Source organism: Scophthalmus maximus, chromosome 9, assembly GCF_022379125.1.
Source record: "Scophthalmus maximus strain ysfricsl-2021 chromosome 9, ASM2237912v1, whole genome shotgun sequence".
Lineage (NCBI taxonomy): Eukaryota > Metazoa > Chordata > Actinopteri > Pleuronectiformes > Scophthalmidae > Scophthalmus > Scophthalmus maximus.
Genome location: NC_061523.1, coordinates 15,073,807 through 15,097,406, shown reverse-complemented (window position 1 = coordinate 15,097,406; position 23,600 = coordinate 15,073,807). Strand labels below are relative to the sequence as shown.

The window sequence follows — 23,600 nt, the reverse complement described above, 5'->3', positions numbered from 1 at the left end:
ATGCCTGAAACTTGCCTTTATTATATAATGTTTGTCTAAAAAAAAAAAAGACATCTGAGCTTGGACATCATTTATAAAAAACATTTTATTTGAAAACTCCGAAAATGAACAATCAGACCACTGACCAGACAACTGCAATCACGGAGGCATTATCAGAACTTTGAGAAGTGCATGATGAATCTCACATATGTGAAATATCCAAACTTTTGCAATTTTTGGGCACAAAAAAAAAAGTAACTGTTTCCATGTTGCTAGGAAACTAACATTCCTGTCCTCTTTCTATTTTCAGCAGCGACATCTTTACTTTACTACTGACTGCTTTCCAGTATAATGTCTAGGAGAGGCAATAACATTAGTGTTCCATGATTTGTGATCATTCTTCAGTTGGTTTGTCATCAGTTGAACAGTCTCTCAGGTTGAAGCCTTGTTTGATGCGGTGAGCTGGCAGGCTAAACTCCTTCCCCAGCTCCGTTGGTTTGTTTCACCCCTTCAACGGAGCTGTTCTTCGAGCTGGGGGAAAACATTCCTCGATACATGGCCTTCTCTTTCTGTAACTCCCAGTTCAGTTTCTCCTCAGCCCTCTGCAGGTGCTTCCTCACATTAGCATCTGTGATGGAAAAATCAAGAAGTTTGTTTTGGTAAGGCATTCTTCAAATGTTTAGGAGATGGCTTGGAGAGAACTGTGCCAGAGGTTTCACATGTATGGGTTTGATTTATCCGACAATTACTCGTCAGAGCAAAATGTCCTTGAGTGGAAATCTTGTCACATGCTTGGTCTTGCAAACATGAACAGAAACGTAATGAACTAATTGTGCTAAATTAATCCAATGAATTTAAATACAATTTGGTCCTTTTCAGCTTTGAATTTGCAGTCCATCAAATATTTGATCTGAAAAACCTTTAATATAGACACATTTTTAGTTGCATCTTGTTTGACATCACAAACTTAAAATATAAAGGTAATTCAAAAGGAAGATATCTATTGACTGTTGAGGTGCCTGTTACACCTGTCCCAGCCATAAAAGGGTGAGGCTAGACCCAATATCAGCATAAGAGCTAACTGCTCCACCCCATATCTCCTCTCTCCCTGGTAAGATCAGTGGTGGCATTATTGAGGTTTGGTTTTCAACATTTTTAGATTTGAAAAGTTGTTATATTATCCACTGTGTAAAATCTTCATCTTAAAAGTAACTAGTTATTAAAGTTGTCAAGTCACTAATTTGACTACACTGATTTTGTATTGGTCTTTGAGTGCTGCTGAAAAAAAGGAAACTAGTCCACAATAGTACTGTGGCTGAATGCATCCCGTAGACACTGACAAATAACTGATACTAATGATGTGCTGCTTCCACTAAATGGCCAGTGAGAGAAATATTGAAATGTCTAAATTAATAACTATTCATATGGATGATGACCCAACAAGCCTGCTGTAGATTATCTTGGTGTGCTGGCACTTACCATTAGGTTGCTCTCTGCAGGCCTGGATGAGGTACTGCTTTGCAGTCTGTGCGTCTCCCATCTCCAGAGTGGCTACTCCCGCCCTGTACAGTGCCTTGACATTGCCTGGTCGCCATTGCAGCACTCTTAGGCTGTATTCCTGCACTCGAGCATGGTCAACACTGTCTTTTTGCAGCAAACAGGCTGAAAGATATAGACACACACACACACACATATATATATATATAATATTATAATACATACAGTATTCTATAGTAAGACAGTGGAAAAAAAACTCCTATGATGGAAGGCACCCCTTTCGAAAGGGATTTGTTGGGAGGGCATGTTAATACTGACATGATGCTAAGGACTCCATACAAAAATAGAGACAACAGAAAACTACTACTACTGATACTTCTACCACTTCAATACTTCTTAACAGAACATAATGTCAATCAACAGCATTTCCACTAGACTTGGATATGCTTGTGCTCTTTCCACTTTGCAAGTTTGTGACATTTTAACCACCAGCTAAGTTGTTGTAGCAGTCCACTTGTGTATTTCTCAGCAGAGCCTCCTGTTCTGGCATGAGCGCAGGCGTCTCCGGTCCAAAATCTTTTACAGACGCCATCACATCCGAGTCAAGGCCCCGAAGGATCAGGAGAGCGCGGTGATAACGCCCGATGGCTGAGCGAATGTTCCTCTCCCTGTAGAAAGCGTTTCCTTCTGTTTTCATTTGGGCGGCTTCCTCCAGCAGAGTCCAAGTCGGCTTCATCGGAGTCTGCCGGTGTCTAGAAACTCCTGGTTCCTCTGCTGCCGCCGCCCCCCGTACATCTGAACACTCCTCCCCGTCTGCAGCCTTCATTTCTGCAGTGGAGCTCGTCAGCTGGTAGAGCAAGAAGGTCAATAAAATGAATGTGTTAGGAAGCCGTTGAAAGAGCTTTACATAAACATTCTCACACATCATGTTAAGCTCCTGTAGCTCTGCACTCACCTAACATACAATATTGACACAGATGATACAGGAGTCAATGGGACTGACCCTAAACAGTGGTTTCTTCACATGTTAGATCTCATCCTGGGCACATGGACACATTTTTACACATTAATTGAAGGGAATTTTTCGTGTTTGTTTGTTTAATTTGTATATATTCATTCTGAAGATATTGATGCATTCACCTCATAACTCTTTACTCCCTCACATGATAGTACATTTGCTGCTTTTAACATTAACCGAGTACCTGTAAATCAACTGATGTTACACTTTAATCTCTGTTTACAACATAGACCAAGGAATGAGACACTATACAGATGATTGTATATTAGCAACCACGTCTGGTTCCATTACCGCCACTGTCCTGCACGTGTGTGTGTGTGTGTGTGTGTGTGTATGTGTGTGTGTGTGTGTATTTGAGTGACTGCTGCGGAACGTTAGTTACTATGGCTACGATGAATTCCGTCCCAGCACACGTCATAGTTACCAAACGTCAACCGTTTTTAACGAACTTCAACGGTCGGTTCTGTTCAGAGACCGTTAACGGTTCGGTGGCTACAGCTAACTGAGCTAAGTGTTACCGAAGCTACCTTCCCCTCCTCACTCACTCACACTAGCTAACTTTCGTCCACTTCAACTCAGGCTGTCGACACTTTTCTGAACGGTTTGGGACATTAAAATGTTTTTTTTATTCAACCAATGATATGCATCGTCTCACCTTTCAAACGTCCGGGGAAAGATAATCAACCAAACAGCTAACATTTACTTTCCCCTGTTGACAACCATTGTAGTAGTGTTGTTTTTCACTTCCTTGGTTTTTCGTGAAGTGGTGAAAACGTCAACGACATGCAGCGGTACCGCCGCCACGAGGCCGAGCAAGGAACTGCCAGTGACGTCACACAAACACAAAAATCTCAATATATTTTTTCGGCAACAATAGTTAAATTCACGATACATTTTCAGTAAAAAAAAGGAGGCAATTTTGATTAAAGCCATTACCACAATTTACATACATATTTAATCGACAGTAATCAATGATTGATTTGGATATGTTAAAGCCTCCCTCCACTCACAAACGTGATGTGTTTTGAACGTGATTTCTGAAACCACAACTGTTTTCAGACCAGAGGAAGAAACTAAAAATTTCCATTGGGGGTGAGGGCGATTGATAATGGCCTAATGTATAAGTAGATGAGTTTGTATATAGTTCTCTCTCTGAAATGCATGTAGTTCAACTCTTTGAGTGACGATGCAGAAATGTTGACGTCAGTATAATTTGTGTTATTTCTGTTTCAGGACAGGCACACAACGTGATATTATGTTATAATATTAATACTTCTAACTAACAGCAAATGGACAGTTGTGTAAATGCCTTATTGACGAGTTAAAAATGAAAAAAACAGCTGTCATTTGCATTCAGGAATCCAATCTAGGTTTTTGTTATTAAAGGATATACTACCTTATGCAAACATAGATACAGTGTTAATGTGATATTTGTTAAAGAAGGGCAGTTAAGGACAATGCAAGAAAAGGAACACGTAGTTAAACTATGGATCAAGCGAGAAAAGCTTTAAAGGAATCTGTTGTTTTTTTTTTTACAACCCATACGATGATAAATGTAAAGTGAAGGATCCGGTGTGTCTCTGTTGAAAAAAGGCCGCAGTGTGTGACGACGCATCGCTCCCGCAGCGCCGTGCAGCATTTAAAAAATGACGCACCCCCACGTTCTCGCCGCGGGGAGGCGGTAAAGGTCAACAACGTCGCGGCGCGTGCGCAGTGGCTCTTCGCACAACCGCAATAAGCAATCATGGCGGCGGCCGTCGACAGTGTTGTGAAAGTGTAAGTTTACCTTCATTTATCGTCCGAGTACAACGACCGGCCGCGCGGGACTGAACGCACAGTCGATCAGTCGTCACGCTGCAGTGACGCGCAGCGGGCGGCGAACGCCGCGTGCTCGATTCCGATGGCAATAAGTGTCCCAAGAGAATAACGCTGTCCACTGAGCTAAGGTTAGCTCGTTAGCCGCGGGACAATGTAAGCGAGGCGGACCCGTTGACGAGGTGTAATTTAGCCGCCGCTCGACTCGAACTCTGTCTCTCGCGGGTGTGTTCGAGGTGGCGCTTCGCTAAATGTGCCCCGGCGGCCGCCGGACAGGCGGAGGAGAGGGTGAACGTAGCAGCGAGCAGGTCAGCTTGGCGGGCGCTTTGTTGTGGCTCGCTTACAATCACCCTTTTGTTCTGACGTCGCTCCGTCGGTGCGGTTTAGTGTTCGGTGTCATAATGAAGTGTCCTGGTCCGTAGCGAGGAGACGCGTTAGTCTGAGAAGAGAGGGAAGAGGCCACTAAACAAGTGTCACTTGTGAGGAAGGACAACTAATCACGTTGCATACTTGTCAGTCGTTGTACTCAACGTTGCTGAAAAATGGCTGCCATGTTATGATGATGTAAAGAGAGCACTCATCTGAAGTGAGCAATATGAAATACTTTTGATTGAGACGTGTACAGGCAGAGGATCAGTCGGTTGTCCAGTAAAGTCTTCTCAAATCACACTGCTCCTTTGTGGTGCACTTCCACAAAAACCCCTTGGTGGGATGTCAGTGTGAAAGAAGTGTTGATCAATGTTTGTAATGTGAATTTTCTTTTTTTTTTAAAGAAATGTATCTCTTGTTCTCTCACACCGGTGTACGTGAACATGCTAGTGCAGATATGTAGGCAGATCAGAATCATGTGGAATAGCAACATTTCTTGGGTAAAATCCCATTTGAGGTAGAAAGGGAAGTATTGCACTGACATCATTTGTTGATCAGGGATTTCATAAAAGTTTATTCATCACTTACTAGATTCCATAATTCATTCTTTCTTCTTTTTTTTTTTTTTTTACAAAAATCATTGTCATGGTTTTCTTCATGAAGAGGACAGATAGCTCCAGAAAAAGCCAGTAAGTGGCTAGTGTTGTGTCACAGTACTTTTTCAGTGGGTCAAGAATGATGATTGTCACTCATGTTTTAAAGGGCAAATTTGAACTATTTTGAATGAAGACGTCACAATAGGCGTTGGGACATTGGCATGGACATTATATGGACATATTATAGAGTTGGAATAATCACACAGCAGCACAATGCCTGTGGATTACATACATTTAGAGATAGTAACGCGCTTTGGTTACTTTAATAGCTCAACAGAGTTTGGCTCACCTGTTTGGCATTTTAACTGTTTAATTAGCAATATTTATCCAGCAATGATTATCATCCTGCCCCGATCGATCTTCTGTTATTTGACCGTGTCATTGTCCAACTTCCACATTTCAGGCTGGGAGAGCAGTACTACAGAGATGCCATGGAGCAGTGTCACAGCTACAACGCTCGTCTATGTGCCGAGCGCAGCATCCTCATGCCGTTCCTGGACTCCCAGACTGGTGTCGCCCAGTCCAACTGTTACATCTGGATGGAGAAGAGACACCGCAGTGCAGGTACACAATTAGTACAAAATGATAATTCAATATTATCATTTTTAATTGACTTTCAGTTCAGCAGTATCATTATGATGTTATTCAAATGATGCTATCATCTTGAAAAAAAATGTGGGTTACAAGTTTTAGTTTTCTGTAAATTTGTTGAATAAATATATTGTGATTTATGTCAGTATTGGAAAAACAGTCAATTTAATAAATTTGCCACTGTAATTTGCTGCATGCCATTTGTACAGTTTGCACATCTGAGTTTTACATGCCACGGATCCGACCACCTGTTCACCTCACCTGTTTGTTTTTCCACTTGTATTGTTATGTATCACAACAGGTGTGGCTCCGGGGCAGCTGTACACCTACCCAGCCCGCCGCTGGAGGAAGAAACGGCGTTCTCATCCCCCCGAGGACCCGCGGTTGGCTTTTCCTCCTCTCAAAACAGGTATCACTTGCGTTGAAAAAACTTTTCCCATTATGCTGGTAGAACTTTACCAGTAAAAATGTGTTCAAAGATATATATATTTATATATATAGTATCTGTTTATATTTAATAATTACCAGTAGAGAAGCCTTAGTTGTTGTATGCATGCATCACTGTTGATCTCGGTTTTGTGCAGCAGATTTGGAGCTTGGATTGAAGCGTGACGCGTTGGGGGCTGTGGATGGCAGCAGTCTGGAGGCCCTGCTGAAAGGGGAGCCCCTCGACAGGAGGAGCGGCGTGTCGGACCTCCGCGGCCCAGAGGATGACCAAGCCGCTGTGGAGCCTCCTGCCACGTCCACGGCCACTCACACGTCCTCAGGGCGCGTCCGAAAGGTCAGGCTGAAAACTAGCTGGACACTTGTGTTTGTCTGTCAATGTTGCTGCTAGATTGTTTTCTTTTTAAAATAAATGAACTTTGAATTCAGAATAGCAGACTTTTTTTAAAGAAACTTAAGCCATTACTGAAATGGCCTTTTAATCAGATTAATTAATTTGCTTAACTCAGCAGAGGGAGCAGAGAATGATGGTTTTGAATGCTTGGCCACAGGGTCTGTACTGACCAGTTAGACCAACCACTTCTCACATTACCTTCTTTCATAAACAACCAAAGACTTGAAATCTGTTTTACTCAACCAGTATGAGTAGTTTAGACATATCGTAATACAGATAAACATCTGGGAGGCATGTTGTTACCAATCATCAATCCTTAAATGCTGATTTAAAAAGTAAGGACAGGTCTGACATTGGGATGAGATCTAATCCAGACCCTCTCCCTGCAGAGAGTCCTGGATCACGACGACTACTTGGACGACCTGGACGATGATGACTTTGAAGATGAGACTCCCAAGAGACGAGGCAAGAGCAAGTCCAAGGTATGTGCAGCGTCTTATTCAGCAGTCGGTGGGATCCTAAAAGGATTTAAGTGAATGGGGGGAGGAAACCACCACAGTGAGAAAAAAATAGGTGAATAAAACATCTCTGAACTGTGATTGGAATGATCAGAAAACATGTCATTTTTAAAGCAAACATTAGATGGTTCCAAGTTTTCAATTGTGATGATTTGCTGCTTTTCCTTGGCTCATATGATGATGAATTGATTTATTTTATTGGTTTGGTTTTATAGACCAAACAATTAACTAATAGAAAAATGTCAGATCTCTCAGCAAAAAGAAAGTGTTAAATTCTGTATTTTTTTTGTTGAAAAGTTAAACAAATATTAGATTTTTGTTTCAGCAGTAATGTCCGTGTCAATTGTTGAATGGGTTCTGTAGGGTCGCAGTGACAAGAACGGCAAGAAGAAAATGGAGGCTGCGGCTGCAGCACTGGAGGAGAGAGACAAACCATACGCCTGCGACAGTGAGTTGATGATTCCTTTTTAACGTTTGTGTGTTTCTTGCACGTCTGCAAGAGAGACTTTTGCTTTTCCCCTCGTAAGACAAAAACAAGCCTTTTGCCGTGCATGGTGGATCTGAAAGACCCCATCTGGAACAAAAAATTTAACAACATAGAAAATTGAAAAGTTGCCTGACTGGATACATTTTTCTTTTCTTGAGATGCCGCTTCCTTCGTGTGTGCTCTGTAACTTCCTGCTGGCTGTTACCTCACTGCGCAAAATCTCACCTCCGATGTACGAGTTTGAAATACGTGTGAATATATGTGAAAAAAAGTTTTGAGAAAAAAATACTATCAAAAAGACTTTTTGGGGTGATGAACAACACAAATTTGTGGTTCAACCTTTGGGCCTTTTTGGACGGTAGCTAGAATTAGCCGCCATCACTGTAACACTTTTGTATGACCGTGTGTGTGTGTGTCAGTCTGTGGGAAGCGCTACAAGAACCGCCCCGGCCTGAGCTACCACTATACACACTCTCACCTGGCGGAGGAGGAGGGCGAGGACCGCGAGGAGATCGAGGCACCACCCACTCCTCGCCAGCCTGAGGAGCAGAAGAGTGAGTCACTCTCTTTTGCTGAGAGAGAGATGGAGAGAGAGGGGAGGGAGGTGTGGTTGCATGCCATGTAGCATGTGTTTGTGTTTGTTGAAGGGAAGTCTCTGTCTCTCTCATTCTTTTTTTCCCCACCTCCTCTTTTAATTTTTTTGATTTTCATACTGGTTTTGAATCTTAATTTGGGGATTAGACTCCATGTTCCTGACTGAAATATGCTTGCACAGTTGGGATTCTGGGCATTTTTTTTCTTCAGCATATCATCCATCTTTTGTTTTGTTTTTACACTCAACATATCCATCGCATCGCTGTTCTTTTGTGCAAGCGACACCGTGATAAGATTCAACAAGTTCCGTTTTTTCAGTCGTCAGTCATTCATTAGTTGGAATCATGATTCAATGCATCATCAGCCAGTTACTGATACATCAGGGTGTTGTTGGCAAACATGGCATAAACAGGTTTGTACTTGTAAAATTTTAAAATGTTTGATTTGTAAACTGTTATAATAAAATTATTTTTTTTGTTTTGTTTTTTTAACTGGTCTTCCTTGTTGTTGTTGTTGTTGTTGTTGTTGTTGTTGTTTGTGTGTGACAGTTCTGTTGTGCACTGAATGGCTTCTCCACTCATTCTCCTCCAGTTACCAAGAAGGGTCCCAACGGGCTGGCGCTGCCCAACGATTACTGCGACTTCTGTCTGGGAGACTCCACCTTAAACCAGAAGACTGGTCAATCAGAGGAGCTGGTGTCCTGCTCAGACTGTGGCCGCTCAGGTATCAACTTTTCGCTTCGCTTTTCCCTACTAGTTTGACAAAAGTAGACAAAACCAGGTACATTCATTTTTTTCTAACAAGACAACAAAAAAGTCATCATAAATTATATGAACCACAAAGCACAACAAATCTACAGAATAACATTAAAGAAAAACATTTTTGATGCTGCGTTTTAATTTTAAAGGACACACGTTTCCCAGCAAGTGCGCTCGTTTGTTTGTTTGTTGTTCTGACATAAGTGTCTGGCTCCTTAGTTTACGTACTAACAAGAGAAAAGACTTTTTGGATTACCAGTGTTTGACACACATGACAGTGCCATCTGTGGCAACATAACTTTACAGCAGATACACACTGGTTAATCCGATTTTTTTTTGTGGAAAAGCGGGGAAAAAAACCTCTGGCCTAGGATGCTAAAAATCTCCAGAAATCCAAATCTTGACAGAGCTGCTGTGCCTCGTTCAAGTTGTTACTGATATTGATCCCGTGTCCTCTCCTTCCCGCAGGCCACCCGACATGCCTGCAGTTCACACCTGTGATGATGGCGGCGGTGAAGACCTACCGCTGGCAGTGCATCGAGTGCAAGTGCTGCAACGTTTGTGGTACCTCAGAGAATGACGTGAGCCCTTATACAATATTACCAACAAATGTTTTCTCACTCTTTCACCAGCCCAAAAAACCCTGTAGTCATGGTGACAGGCTGCTGCTGCTGCTATAGAAATTGTGGAGTTTAAAAAGAAACACACTTTCGTCCCAATTTACTTTTAGGAAACAATTAAGCCTTTCAAAAAGTTGACTTCTTTAGTTGTGGACAGTTGTTGGTGTAGCTCCGATAAATGTCTGACGATGTATTTTCTAATTAACAGATAACATTTTTTTTTTACAACAGCTCATGAAAACAAGCCATAAGATATTCATGTTAAGTCTTCCCACGTCACGTCAGACAAATCCACATAGTGCAAAAGTTGTAAAGTTAAACTTAGAACTAATTTCCTCCAGAGGAAATGTTATGTGGCCCAAAGCTTTAAAAACTTCAAAATCAAGGACATTGGGATAACCATATTGTCAACACAATATATCAATATATATGATGCACAAATATGATTAAACAAATAACACAAAACAAAAAGAGCCTTAGTGAAATTGGACATGCTAAATACTGCACTATGGCTCGATACGTCGTTCTAAGATCGTCACTCTGTCTTTATCACAACTCATAACTGTCACTTGAGGCGACTACATACGATAAACATGAAACGTCGTGTCTGATCAACTGAACTTGTTGATGTTGTGTTTTCACAGGACCAGCTGCTGTTCTGCGATGACTGTGACCGAGGCTACCACATGTATTGTTTATCCCCCCCCATGACCGAACCACCCGAGGGTAAGCTGACTATTAACAGACTCAAACTACGTGTGCACGTTGTTATAATGTGTAGCGTCACAAAATGTGACACTGTTGTTTGCTGTGTTGTTTTCAGACAAACAATTATGCATGTCCTCCTTTAGGTGAATCACAGTGGTGCTTGATGACGTGTTTTTTGATTCCTCTCGAATGTTTTCCAGGGAGCTGGAGCTGCCACCTGTGTCTGGCTCTGCTGAAGGACAAGGCCTCCATATACCAGCAGAACCAGAGCTCCGCCCCCGAGTGACACCACATCAGCGAGTTGCACCCCCTCAGCAACGGGACCCCTCCCCCCCGATCGAAAAACATCAGAACCTCCTCTCAGTCCGGAGCTCCAGGCTCGGTCCAGGTGTAGCTGAGCCGGATCGCAGATCAGCTTTAGAAGCCTTCATATCGACAGCGTAAACGAGGGGAATCAAAAACCAAAACAGACCTCAGATCAGTCAAGACGGGGATCAAACCGCCACTAACCTGCCTACAAAGTCCCCGCGGCTTGCCGTCTCTCTCTCTCTCTCTCTCTCTCTCTCTCTCTCTCTCTCACACTCTCTCACACACACACACACACACACACACACACACACACACACACACACACACACACACACACACACACTTTAAGATACAGAGAGCATGAAGTAACCATAGTAACTGCTGTCTCCATGGGAGCTCCCAGGAGCGAACGGATTAGCATCACACGCTAATTATCTGCACCCTGTCACACTCAAAGACACAGTGTGGACTGTCAAGACAACAGTTTTTCTTTTCTGCCAAATTATCTATTTTTACTCCCTGAATGTGGGGGAAAAGAAAAAAATTCACAAGTATTGTCCAAGAATATTATTATTATTATTATTATTGTCATTATTATAATAATTATTATTGTTCTTGTTCTAGTGGACTTTTGTAGTGACATTCGTCTGTGGACTTAAAAGTCTGATCCATTGCATTGATTATCTTTTGAAGAGCTTTCCCCGAGTGGAGCCGCTCAGTGCCAAGGTCCATCATCATGTCCGTGATCCACAGAACTTCTCGTCATCACTCAAACCCTCTAGTTTCATTCTCACGTCAGCAGGACGAAGACTATGACTTTGACTTTTTAAGCTGTTAGCACAAAATCTTGCGCCTTGCTACTTCGGGTCGCTGCAAAAACAACTTCTCATCCCTGATTCTGTTACTGGATACGAGTTAGTTTAACCAAACACAACTGAGCATGACTTGCAGGTTGGGCTCATTAGATAAGTATTTGAAGTATAATGAAATTTTTTCATATTTTCCTCACCATCAGACAGAGCTAACATTCTCTTTATTTGAAAAAACATGAGTCACAATACTGCTGTTATTTGGGAAACCGATGGCAGCGCTGCAGTTTTAGTTCCAATTCCAACACATGAAACAAGTAAAAACCATAAAGTCACATCTGTTTCTAAAAAGACGTTTTTCGTGGTAGCTTGTTAGAAACCGTTTGCCGGTGACATTGTCGTTCACAAGTGATTGTAAACAGCCGCTGTCACGACGATGACAACACAGAATCATGAACAAACTGTAGCTGCTTTTATCATTTGTCACACTGAGGCAGATTCGCATGCAGACTGCACCTGTATGAATGCGCACACACTCACATCACACGTGGTCATTTGTCATATTGTTTGTAATTTTTTTTTTTTAACATTTTGTATTACCTGATAATCCATTGGTATTGGGAGTTTTTCTAGTAGAATTTTGTAAAGTCTATCGTATAGCAAAACACTTCAAGTATATAGCTCCTAATGCATTCTATGTACTGTATTGACTTTTTCTATTTTTGTTATGACTGTGACATGTTTGAATTTATTTGACTATTCCGATATGTCAGACCTCCATTATGAGTATTTGTAAAATTATGTACTTTGTTGTACTATTTTTATTTTTACATTTCTTTGGTATCAAAACCAATTTAGCCTGACTGAAATAAAAATCACTTTGAATTGCGTGTCCTCTGTTGCTTTGAATTAATGATGCTAGAGAATTTAAAGAGACTTTGGAAGAAAAGGGTAATATATATTGATGTCTATGTTTGATCAGCTGGGCTGTAGCAGGGGCTGGTAGAATTTAGTTTTATGAATGACAGCTGGATTTCCTCCTTCAGGTACAGAGCTTAAGCGCCCTGACTGCAAAAGCTCCGCCCCCTTTAGTTTTTAGCCTGGTCACTGGAACAGTGACAAGAATTCTGCCTGAAAGAAGATGAGCTATGCAATGGTTCACAGGGAATTACAAGGTCTTAAATATTATCAGGAGTCAGGCCATGCAGAATCTTTAAAGTGATAAATAATACATTAAAATCAACCTTCAAACAAACATTAAGGCGGTGTGAAGGGACTAAAAACAGGTGTTACTGTATATGATTGAGATATGATCAGTTTAAAGTGGAGCAGCAGAGTTGTGCACAGTCTGGGTTCGGTTTGGGCAAAAATTAAGATTGTAGCAATAATCGGAATGGCACATATTTGCAATATTTGTCAGGTCATAGAAACAAGATTGGACAAGCTTTGCTTGGCCCTTTTGTCCGAACTGATCGTCCTTTAGGTCAGTGGGCTGGTGTCCTGGTTTCAGAACACGGACAGCTCCCTCCAAACAGCCTGCTGAGGGCCGAGGAGCTGTCCCTGGTGCTGAAGGGCTGCAGGTTAACAGGTTCATTGTGACTCACTTCAGGTTCTACTCTCAATTATTTTTCGGGTAACTCTTGTTCCACTGATGCAGTTTCATCCTCTACTGTTTATTTGACAGGGCTGATGATACTGAACACAAGTGTTAACAAGTTGGGCTTCCTGTATTCAGCTGTGACACTCCTCATCCTGTGTGTTTGTGGCAGTGCCACACACACACTGCCTGGACCAAGACAGTCGTCAGGTTTTAATGTCAGGTGATGACGGGTCCATTAGCTGTGTGTGTCAGTGATGAGCTCGTCCGCGTCCGCTGGTTGCTTCAGGTGTTTGTCTGTGGAAGAGCTGCTGTGCAGGCTGAACTGAGTGAAACCGTTCAGCTCAATAAATTCTTAATTGAATTGAATCCTGTACGTATATATTTTCCTTTATTTTGGTGACTTAATAAATGACAGGAAGTCTGTCAATAAAACTGAGCAAAATGTTGAAACTTAAGACTGCTTTGATTTGATTCTGTTAGTCGGGGTTCATGTTTTCAATTTGTTCTTCAGCAGCCGTTTGAACAAGCATTCATCTGTCACAAGTAAGAAGTCGAAGAGAAACCTCACAGAGCCAAAGCATTTTTTTATTGCACTCCTCAAACATACACTGAAAGATTCTCTCATACACAGACATCCAACATTGCCCTTGTTCCAGAGAGAGTGTGGGGGTGCAGTTGGTGGGGACGGGGGCAACATTATGAACAAGGCCAAGACAACAGTGGCTTAGTGCAATTCTCCAGCGCGTGACGATCAGCCATGCAGTGCCATTTACAGCTACATACACAACAGGCATGTTGAAAACTTAATGTGAAGTAACTTCACACGCTGAGAAACAACTATATACATGTACACGTTTAATCATCTGAGGTTACTCGTGGCAGTCACAAAGTTGTAAACTAACACACTTTGGGTTTCAGAATACAAATTCAATACTTTATAAATTTGCAGTGAAGACATAGTGCATTATCAGCCGAGTTTGATTTCAAAGAGCCTGGGCTGGAGGTGCTCCGTACAAAACTATGTAAAATACTTGTTTATCAAAGGTAAACGATGTTGCCTTCAGGCATTCGGTGATGTATTAATGCTGCTCAAACACATACAGACACCGGGGGAGATCAAATAACAATTTATCTGTCCATATGTTTGGTTAATACCCAAATTTCCCAGTTTGGGATCAATAAAGTTCATCCATCTATCTATCTATCTATCTATCTATCTATCTATCTAATAATAGCTTATGGAAGTTTGACCACTTCTGTAATTTTTTGACGGTAAGGTGTTGTCGGGAGTGTGAGTGTGAGTTTGTGAGTGTGCATGTGTGTGTGTGTGTGTGTGTGTGTGTGTGTCCTTTACAGCCTCTCGAAGCCGACGGCGCACAGGAGGAAGACGGCGTAGAGCAGCAGGAGACTGAGTCCCAGCCTGCGGTCCAACCGCCAATGGTTGAGTTGAATACACAGTACCTGACGAGGGACGGACAGACAGAGAGGGAAAGAGAGAGAGAGAGAGAGAGAGAGAAAGAGGGGCAATAATATAAGGTAAATATAATCTCAATTTGAAAGAAACTATTTCTCTGAGTCTGAAAACACAATCAGGGGCCCTCAGTGGAAAAGGATCAGATATACAAAAAACAGGCAATAATAACAACAATAATTATTACATACATTTAACAATGGACGATCTGGTGGTAAACAGAGATCTACTCACAGTGAGAATGACAGAGGCCAACAGCAGAATCACTGAGTACACCAGGCCTTTGCTGTTGATCGTCACCTAACAATACACAAAGCAAAAACATGCGTGAAACTGCAATAAATTATTTTTTGGGGAGAAAAAACAAGTTGTACACACAACATTGACAAATCAACATCTTTTTTTTTTACAATGACACGGTGAACTTTATCACTCAGAGTCGTGTTTGTGCCCTTGTGATGAAAATAAGTCCAAGATTTCTTCCCTTTAAGCACTTTGCTTGGTCTCCACCAACTCCCGAGTGAAATATCTGTGTCTTCAGCTGCTAAATGCTACAAAGAACATGACCACAAACTGCTGAAAAAAAAACGGATTTGATATAGCGGTGAGTCCATAAAAGTACAGAATGATACAACTGCAGTTGGCAAAACAATCTTGGGTGGAAGTGAAGTGGACAAACTCTCAGTCAGGCCCACCGCCCCGCTCCTCCAGGTTATTTATTTAAATATGGCGCTGGTCAAAATGCTAAGGTTTCAAAACAGTAGTTCACATGTCAAGACACAGTGTCCAAGGTGAAGGTTTCCAACCCTGATCATGGATATTGCTACTGTATGTTTTTTATGTTGATGAATCAAATATCAGGCAAAGAGAACGGTCGGTGTTACCACTGATCCGTAGCTGACTATGAGAGTCCTCAGCGCCCAGGGGAAGCCCAGGCCCAGCAGCACGTCGAAGATATTACTGCCAATGGAGTTGGACACGGCCATGTCACCCATCCCTGCAACATTCGATAAACACGAAAACATAAAGTAGAATTCAGGTGAAAACTGCAGATGGATGTGATTTGTGGATATAAGCTCTGAACCCCCCCCCCCCCCCCCCCCCCCCCCCCAACACACACACACAGACACCTTGTCGGGCGACGATGAGGCTAGCCATACAGTCAGGGACACTGGTGCCAGCGGCCAAAAAAGTGATTCCCATGATGACTTCCGGGATTCCAAGTGTGTAGCTGATTATGGTCACCTAGAGAGAAGAAAAGAGGTTGTTTATATAGGTGTGTGTGTGTGTGTGTGTGTGTGTGTGTGTGTGTGTGTGTGTGTGTGTGTGTGTGTGCGTGTGTGCGTGCGTGCGTGCGTGAGTTTCGCACCATCCAGACCATGAGGTAGGAGAAGAGGGCGATCCAGAGCGTGGAGGAGAGGAAGGTGAGCAGGTACCAGCGCTCCCACTGTGGCAGGCTGCAGTCGGGGATGGTGCAGTGGAGCAGGAGGCTCACAGGCCAAGAGAGCAGCCACTTCACACGCACACACCAGCCATCTGAGGATGTGATCAAAACACACACACACACAATCACACAAAGCCGGACGTGGATAATTACCGATTCATCAAAAAGTATAAATAATTCACACTGCTTTGGTCTCGACATGTTGACGACTCAGTGCCACTCCTCTCTAATTAGATCCTTTGACTACGAATGCTGAAAATACATGAGGTGAAGCAGGAAGCCTTGGTTCACTGTTCATTGCCGAATTTGTTGAAAAATTTAAAGAGATTTTCTTTTGAAGACCCACAAGTTAGAGTTACAACAGATAAGAAACCTTCTTGCTGCTACGGAGAGAGATCAGAGATCTTTGAGCTGTTGTTTGATATTTGACACAAATGTTCAAAGAGCCACAAGAAAACAACTTTGAGCAAAGAATATCTTTTTATTCCTCTAACAGAAGATTGGAGAAAATGTACCACTTGTGCCACTTCCCTCCATTTTGTTCTACACTAGCTCCTTCAGAGGATATCTCTTTACGCAATTGGCGAATTGCCGTCATATCAGCGTATGTTTGGGAGGGGTCTGTGGGGAAGCTATTTTTTCTGGAAGTTGTTTTTGAGAACCCAGAAAACAACTATTGTGATCTCAGATCGGCTGCAAAGCTGCGTGAAATAAATCCAGGAAGAATGAGCGTCTGCTCTCATGAACTATTTACCTGGCACAATGAAAGGTTTGAAGGGAGAATTCTCCTCCTGTCCTTCCTCCTGCTCTTCCTCCTCTTCCTCTTCCTCTTTAGACGGCGCTCCGTCACCCTTCCTCCCGCCCACCTCTTTACCTCTCTCCCTCTCTCCCTCCAGCGTCTGCCCGTCTCCCTCAGCCACTGACCCGTTCTCCCTCCCCCATGGCCCGCTAGTGCCCAAACCCTCCTCCCCAGATGCTCCACCCTCCTCTTGGCCAACTCGAGCTCGGATCAGCCTCTGCCTCTGTGGGTGGGGGGGGGGGGGTCAGAGACAAGACGGAAGGAAAAGAAAAAGAAATTAGATGACAAGAAACACTGCAGTGGGCTTTTGGAAATGGCTTCATCCGACTGTAGCTAACAATGTGAGAGCTGGCGGGTGGAGTGATTACGCAGCCACAGGCGTGTGCTCACATTCACCGGAGAGGATTTGGGAAGCGTTGATCAGGGACACGCCACAGAGCAGGGGCGGCGCCGGTAGTCGCACATTAATGGGACTACCGGCAGCGGGAATGGCAAGCACACATGCAGGAGAGCCGACAGAGGAAGCAGATTTGGAGTTTGAGAGTTTTGTCTGCTTTTGTGTCGGGGTTATTGTTATGCATTAGGGAAGCATTCACACAGTAAGTGTCCATGTTTGTTTCTTTGTGGGTTGAGCAGGATGGTGTTTGATATTGCAGAACATACTGTCTCTCTAAAGGTCTCACAGTCCCTGGAAATAATTTTAAGATGAGGTAAACTGGTTGGATTTCAAAGTGAACAAAGTAACAAATGTTCTTGAGCCGTTCTTCATAGAAACGACAAAAAAAGACAATTTTTACTCTCAGAGTGAACAGATTTACCTTCAGTTGGATTTGCAGACGTGCTGATTCAAACGCACAGAGTGACCAAGACTGCGTGTCGCAACATATCACATTTTACCAATCTGTGAGTGTTAATTTGAAAATCACATACTGATGTTTAAAATGCTGCACATGCACATTTAAATACCCACCACACCTAGTCGGAAAAACCAGGGGCAACGAGACGCTATGCGTGACGCGTGTACCTCGTTGATGACCAAGCGTCCTGCCATGCGCAAGCGGGTGAGGGGGGGGAAATGCGGGGTGATGAGAAGGCGGAGGCTTGCCTCTGAGAAGGAGAGCTGGTGGGGGTGCGGGTTCAGCTGCTCATCCACCATCGGCACCCCCAAGTCCTGACCGGCCACCACACACGCATCTGGAGAAAAGGGGGAGATGGACAAACATTAGCGGGGGATAAAAGCAGGGACGGGAAGAGCGTTTGATAAAGACACAGGAAGTAAAAGACAGTTTTTGTGTAAGAAAAAGAGAAAAATCGTATCCATCAGTGTGGTCCAGTTCTATTTTGGCCTGTTAAAAATCCACCGAGGAACAGAAATAGGTTTGACTGGCAGCCTTAACCGTGTTACTGGGTCTGCTGAACGCAGCTCAGAGGCCGAGGAAACCTTTTGAATGTTTTCGATTGCACACGTGCGCACGTACAAGCTCGGGCTCCAGCACCTGGCTTCAGCGGCACCATGTCGTTGTCACAGTCTCCGGCGTTTCCGACGGCAGCCGTCCGCCGCAGGCCGCTGAAGCACGGCCGACCTTCCCTCAGGCAGTGTGTCTCTACCAGGCTGCGCAGAGATCTGTTGAACCTACACAAGAGACGACAGACCCAGACATGTTGTGTCTTCGGTGGGTGTGGAGCGGGGTGAGTCGATGCCAACAGGCGTGAGAAGAGAAAGAGACTCACTTCATGATGATTATGTAGAGTCCATACATTGAGATCAGGATGATGGTCTCCCACCTGAGAAATTAACACCAAACACAGATCCATAAACACCACATTCATCCTAATGACGGTCAGCTGTCTTTTAAACTGCTCTGATATTCACACAGCGGCCAGTGGATCCTAAAACTTTTTAAAAAGCCTTACCACACGACTTTTTCATCATAGATGACCTGCAAACAAAATGAAGATGTACTTGTTTAACACCTCAAATAGAAATGTTTACGAGTCTAATCAAAGGAACATCACAAGTTAATTGGAGACAATATCAGAGGAAAAATCTATTTATCTATTTAGTTATAGTTTGACCAGATGATTTCTCACCAGGATAAGCACCAGTATGGACAGGATGTAGAAAAGAGCATCACGAAACAGAGGCCACCAGCTCAGAGAAATGGGCTGGAGAGACACACAATACGTCAATATTAGATTAGATTGATGAGAGCATCAAGCATTTTGTTGTTGCATTAAATCCTGTATTCACAAAGTTGGCCAAAAAGTTTCACTGTTTTTGATTAGCAGAATAAAAAAAAACCTTCAAAATATCCATCTTGCATTGAAAACATCCAAGTTTCCTCTGAGCTCCCGGTCTAAACACAGTGGACGTACAGTACCTGTCCGGAGAAGATGCCACAGAGGCCGATGATGACCAGGATGTTAAAGACAGCCGAGCCCACAATGGTTCCTACGCCCACATCGCCCTTTGTGATAAACACCCCTGAAAACACAATCAAGAGTCAGAAATAATTAGAACAATCTCCAAGAAATCATTGATTGAATGTGTCTCCCATACATTTGTTTCATAAGCAGAGGGGCAGAGGTTTTTTATTGTTCACCACTGATACTTTAATATTCACTGAATATTGCCTTAAGTCACCCACAATCCCTTTTTTTTGTCTTTTGAGAGTGTAATAGATTATTCACTTTCTGGTCTCTTTCCCCGTTCTGTGCAATTTTACGCTTAAACCTCAGACTAAATAATTCACAAGTAATAAAATCATTGTCCTTCTCCCTCCGAACCGAACCCAGAAACCGTCCCACCTCCTGAGATAAAAGTTCAGCAGAGGACAGCATGTTTTTCTTTTCTTTTGAACGTCTACTCTTCGCTTACGCTCTTGTTCTTTGTTCTGGTCTTTCTTTTGTCTTGTTAGTATCTATTAGTATTATCAAGATTGTTGTGCATTTGTGATTATTATCAGTCTTTTTAGTAGATAATAGTGAACATATTGCCTTTCATTTAGAGCCAGTGATTGTCTGTGTATTGCTTTGAAGCAGAAAATGGAGATTGATTGAAATAGAAGTCAAAACTTCTTATATGAGACGGATCAATTTCATTAAATTGTATAAATTTGCTCCAATAGGAGCCCATCCCCCTTTCACAATTGGAAATCAAATTCTCCCACTAAGCTACAATTATTTATATTTATTATTACATTTTTTAATTTTGAATAAAACTCAAACAGCTTTGTAAAAATAAATGTTTTCTAGAACATCTAGTCTCCCTGTGCATGCTCTCCTTGTCGTCTTTCTTCACGTCCACTTCATGCTTCTGCCTCTGTCCACTTGACTCTTCTCAGCCCCAATCATGTGAAGATGCATATGATTGCCGGTGACTTGAGTGCCGACAGAGCAATCATTGGGCCAAACCAATTAGCAGAGTAATTGATTGGACAAGCGCCATACTGACCAATCAAAGAGGTGAAGAGCTCGGGAGCAGAGCTCCCCGCCGCCATGAAGGTTGCCCCGGCAACATCCTGACTGAGCTGGAGGTTCTGGAGGACGGAGGAGTTAAAAACAGATTAAAAAATAACTTTGGTGATGCTGTGTCACAGCTCTGTACTTTACTGCAGCCGCCAAGATTCAAATCCAGTCCCCCCCCCCCATTCTTCCCCTGTCTGTCTCTACTGTCACTGACAATAAAAATATATATTTTTAAAAAAATCAAAGGATTGTTCCTACAAATATTATCTGTGTATCCCAAGCATGATATAGTAAGAAGATCCACAAGCTTTTTTACGCAATATAGGACGTCAGGAACTGCTAATCACGAAACGATTATTCCATCTAAAATTATGGCAGCTGTTAAAGTTAGAGCCATCTTCCAGCATATATCATGTTATTTTGAATCACAGTGAACATGTCTTTTGTTCATACCTCCGATACTTTTTCCAGTGATGGAACAAAGTAAACATCACACACAATGGCCAGCGCGTGGAACATGTAGATAGCCTGTGAAATACAGGTGATGCACAATTGGCCTCTTAATTTTTTAACTTTCAAATTTTGGGTTCCCAAAACAGCAGAGCTGATACTCACACAGAGAACATGGAGGAGCACTGCTCCGTGTCTCCTCTGCTCCAGAGTGAAGATATCTTCAGGGAACTCGTTGATAGCTGGAGAAGAGACGGACAGAGGAACACGTGAAGAGAGATGACATTGTTAAATCCTTTTAAACAAGAGACATCAGACCCTGAGATAAAAACTGAAATATTAAATTCATTGTTTGGCAGATAACTAATGGAATATTTTCCCCCCAAATCCTCAACTGTCAAGTTTCTTTTGTGATTGTAAACCGAAAAACATCTTTGAATCATGAATAGCTGGTGCAATGGGCATTTTTCAGTGTCTCGAAATTTAGACCAGAGATGTGAATCTTATTCAGATTAAAAATAATGTTAATTGCCGCCCTAAAGATTAAAAATCTTGTCAAACAAAGCAAGGTATCTGATGATGACACCTTGGGATTGAGGAAGAAAAACAATCAGCAGAAACCTTTATTTGCTTGTGTGCGCACATGTGAAATGCGTGTATGTGTGTGTGAGAGACTTTGTATCCCCTAGCAACAAGGGATGAGAGAGCTAAAGTGGTAACACGCTCCTTGGGTGAATCGACACTCCTGACATCGACACCCAGGTAATTATAATGACATTTTTGTCCACAACAGACAGAAATTCCTTTAAAATAAACCTTCAGACAGTGAGTCAGACAGATGTCACAATTCACCGCCCCAGAACAAATACATAAACAAGCGGCCACCCAACTGATTCAGTTGTTCGGACTCATAACATCTCCGCCGAAGATCAGTGGAGTGAAACAACTTGTGACAAAGTTGGATAAAAGATCTTGCTCAGAGGCAACATGGCGCACTTAGAGGGGTTTAGACACAAATACTGATATTGAAACCTGCCACATGATTTTGTTTGGAAATCCTGAAGAAAATTGGTCTGAGACGTTGTAAATCCCTGTGGCAGTGCGGTTCTATTCTTCTAGCTCAACATTTGTAGATCAATATATTGTCTGTAATCGGCTACAAAATCTGTTCATTTCAGTATCAAGACGTATAAGATGCTGTCAGTTCTCGGCCCAACTGATCCAAGTATACACGGTGATGAGAGAGCAGCTGATGAGAGGCTGCTAATCAGCGGGTCTTTACCACAGGGCAGACACTTTGAACCACTCCAGATACACAAAATTCAGCATCCAGTTGCCTAGCAACTGTGTCCCTCAAAGGCCCATCTGTGTTCAAACATCTAGATGTGCAGCTCAAAGAAATGAAGGATGAGGTGGAGGAGAGAGGTGGACCCGATGCACGGAGGACATAGATTTAAAATGAAACAGTTTAATTGAGATGGGACCACACACTCTCACGCTGCCTTTGCACAATACACACACACACACACACACACACACACACACACTATTAAGACTGTACATTCATTAATGCATGAATATACCCAAACTTAAATCTTAAGGTCTGTTAATAGATAATGGATAAAGATAATGTCTCACCCGCACTAGAAGTGTTGTCGTGCTGGTTGTTGTCTTCCTTTTGTTGGGTGAGCTCTCTCTTGGACAGGGAGATGTCACGATTCTCGGGGTGTCCATGTACGACTTAAGAGGGATAGACATTTAAATACACCAATGATAAAAATGGTATTATATATATTTGATAACAGTATGTTTGTTAAATACTGTAACTTGAGCATTATCTTTACCCACCTACATCTATTGTGGTGCTAAAACATTATTTTAAGGTAACAATTATTCAGTTTGCTACTACAGTAGATAATAACAATGTAATGTGTGATCAAATGAAGAGTTGATTGTTATTTCTTCCCTCGAGGAGCACCTGTAACATCACTCAAGTGAAAGATCCAAGAGGCCGCGAGCAGACCGACCCCACAGACGCAGAACCGCGGGAGGAGGCGCGTCTGCCTCGGTCTCCTCGGCGCCGTCATCCCGCCGCCGCTCGCCGGTTCTCCGCTCAGAACATGTGGCCGCCGCCGGACTCGGTTCTGTGTCTACCGACTGTCTCTGAGCTGCTCAGCCGTTTGGTCTTCTCTCCGGGGAGACGCTGAGAGGCTCCGGCCTGTCATCGGCATCTCAGTCGGCCAGCGACCGACCGACCAACGCGGCGTCCGCGTCCACACGCCTCGGCTCCTGCAGCTGACGCGTCCACAGCGAATATCTCCGAGCACCGAAACAAAACAATGTGACCCAGAGCGTCCTCACATCCCACCGAGTCTGACCCCCCCTCCCCTCCCCTCGTCTGGGAGGGAGTGTCGTCCTGGAGTCGCGCACCAGACCCACCAGGGAGGGATCGTCTCAGCTGACTGCAGTCCCGTGTTCGTGCCTCACTCCCGAGCGAGCGACTTCCACATTTGGAGCGCGGGGGGGAAAAGCACATGCATTATATTTTGAAGAGAAATCATATTCAAGCAGAACATAATTTCGTTTGATTAAGCCAAGATCTATTCAATAAGTATATTTATCCGTATTAATGTGCACTATTGAGCCCCCTCGACTCTGCAGTTTCACTCATAGACGCGCACACAAACTCGTGTCTCAAACGTGTGTTCTCTCGAATGACCAGCAGAGGGCGACTCCTCCGACAACCCTCGGCTGGTCATTCCAGAAAATACGGGTTTCAGGCACATGTGTGTGTGTGTGTGT

The 23,600-nt window shown here is 43.1% G+C and overlaps 3 protein-coding genes across 12 annotated transcripts; 1 reads left to right on the top strand and 2 right to left on the bottom strand.

Annotated features, from left to right (window-relative positions):
• Positions 1–67: 67 nt before the first annotated feature.
• On the bottom strand, positions 68–3,303 carry ttc9c (tetratricopeptide repeat domain 9C). Of its 2 annotated transcripts, XM_035649445.2 has the most exons (5): positions 3,150–3,280; positions 2,432–2,515; positions 1,966–2,323; positions 1,459–1,641; positions 68–607 (listed from the first exon to the last, which is right to left on the bottom strand). In XM_035649445.2, the coding sequence occupies exons 3-5, from the start codon at positions 2,300–2,302 to the stop codon at positions 450–452; spliced, it is 678 nt and encodes a 225-aa protein (XP_035505338.1). In that variant the 5' UTR covers positions 2,303–2,323; positions 2,432–2,515; positions 3,150–3,280; the 3' UTR covers positions 68–449. The 2 variants fall into 2 exon arrangements, with proteins under 2 accessions (XP_035505338.1, XP_035505337.1); XM_035649444.2 differs by lacking the exon at positions 2,432–2,515 and having other exon boundaries at positions 3,150–3,303.
• An 864-nt stretch (positions 3,304–4,167) lies between these two features.
• On the top strand, positions 4,168–12,456 carry LOC118319222 (zinc finger protein ubi-d4). Of its 6 annotated transcripts, none has more exons than XM_035649437.2 (11): positions 4,168–4,270; positions 5,738–5,898; positions 6,227–6,334; positions 6,513–6,706; positions 7,153–7,245; positions 7,645–7,729; positions 8,188–8,322; positions 8,954–9,085; positions 9,589–9,701; positions 10,385–10,466; positions 10,649–12,456. In XM_035649437.2, exons 1-11 carry the CDS (start codon positions 4,239–4,241, stop codon positions 10,732–10,734), a joined length of 1,221 nt encoding a protein of 406 aa, XP_035505330.2. In that variant the 5' UTR covers positions 4,168–4,238; the 3' UTR covers positions 10,735–12,456. The 6 variants fall into 6 exon arrangements, with proteins under 6 accessions (XP_035505330.2, XP_035505329.2, XP_035505331.2 ...); XM_035649436.2 differs by having other exon boundaries at positions 6,510–6,706; XM_035649438.2 differs by lacking the exon at positions 4,168–4,270 and adding an exon at positions 4,322–4,617 and having other exon boundaries at positions 6,510–6,706.
• A 1,277-nt stretch (positions 12,457–13,733) lies between these two features.
• Positions 13,734–23,532, bottom strand: slc24a6a (solute carrier family 24 member 6a). Of its 4 annotated transcripts, none has more exons than XM_035649430.2 (17): positions 22,777–23,532; positions 22,437–22,538; positions 20,964–21,040; positions 20,802–20,876; positions 20,335–20,419; positions 19,262–19,365; positions 18,972–19,046; positions 18,795–18,820; positions 18,612–18,665; positions 18,359–18,513; positions 17,905–18,074; positions 16,836–17,103; positions 16,007–16,173; positions 15,768–15,882; positions 15,522–15,634; positions 14,872–14,937; positions 13,734–14,627 (listed from the first exon to the last, which is right to left on the bottom strand). In XM_035649430.2, the coding sequence occupies exons 1-17, from the start codon at positions 22,883–22,885 to the stop codon at positions 14,517–14,519; spliced, it is 1,872 nt and encodes a 623-aa protein (XP_035505323.1). In that variant the 5' UTR covers positions 22,886–23,532; the 3' UTR covers positions 13,734–14,516. The 4 variants fall into 4 exon arrangements, with proteins under 4 accessions (XP_035505323.1, XP_035505324.1, XP_035505325.1 ...); XM_035649431.2 differs by having other exon boundaries at positions 18,377–18,513; positions 22,777–23,531; XM_035649432.2 differs by having other exon boundaries at positions 17,986–18,074; positions 22,777–23,530.
• Between the last annotated feature and the right edge of the window lie 68 nt (positions 23,533–23,600).

Coding starts and splice junctions, on each gene's coding strand:
- ttc9c (XM_035649444.2), bottom strand. CDS start 2,302: ATGAAGGCTGCAGACGGGGAGGAGTGTTCAGATGTACGGGGGGCGGCG. Junction 1,642..1,965: donor CTGCTACAACAACTTAGCTG/GTGGTTAAAATG, acceptor TATATCTTTCAG/CCTGTTTGCTGCAAAAAGAC. Junction 608..1,458: donor CTGCAGAGAGCAACCTAATG/GTAAGTGCCAGC, acceptor TTTCCATCACAG/ATGCTAATGTGAGGAAGCAC.
- LOC118319222 (XM_047334256.1), top strand. CDS start 5,324: ATGGTTTTCTTCATGAAGAGGACAGATAGCTCCAGAAAAAGCCA. Junction 6,707..7,152: donor CCTCAGGGCGCGTCCGAAAG/GTCAGGCTGAAA, acceptor CTCTCCCTGCAG/AGAGTCCTGGATCACGACGA. Junction 9,086..9,588: donor CTCAGACTGTGGCCGCTCAG/GTATCAACTTTT, acceptor TCCTTCCCGCAG/GCCACCCGACATGCCTGCAG.
- slc24a6a (XM_035649430.2), bottom strand. CDS start 22,885: ATGACGGCGCCGAGGAGACCGAGGCAGACGCGCCTCCTCCCGCGGTTC. Junction 20,420..20,801: donor CACTGGAAAAAGTATCGGAG/GTATGAACAAAA, acceptor TCCGTCCTCCAG/AACCTCCAGCTCAGTCAGGA. Junction 16,174..16,835: donor CAAACCTTTCATTGTGCCAG/GTAAATAGTTCA, acceptor TCACATCCTCAG/ATGGCTGGTGTGTGCGTGTG.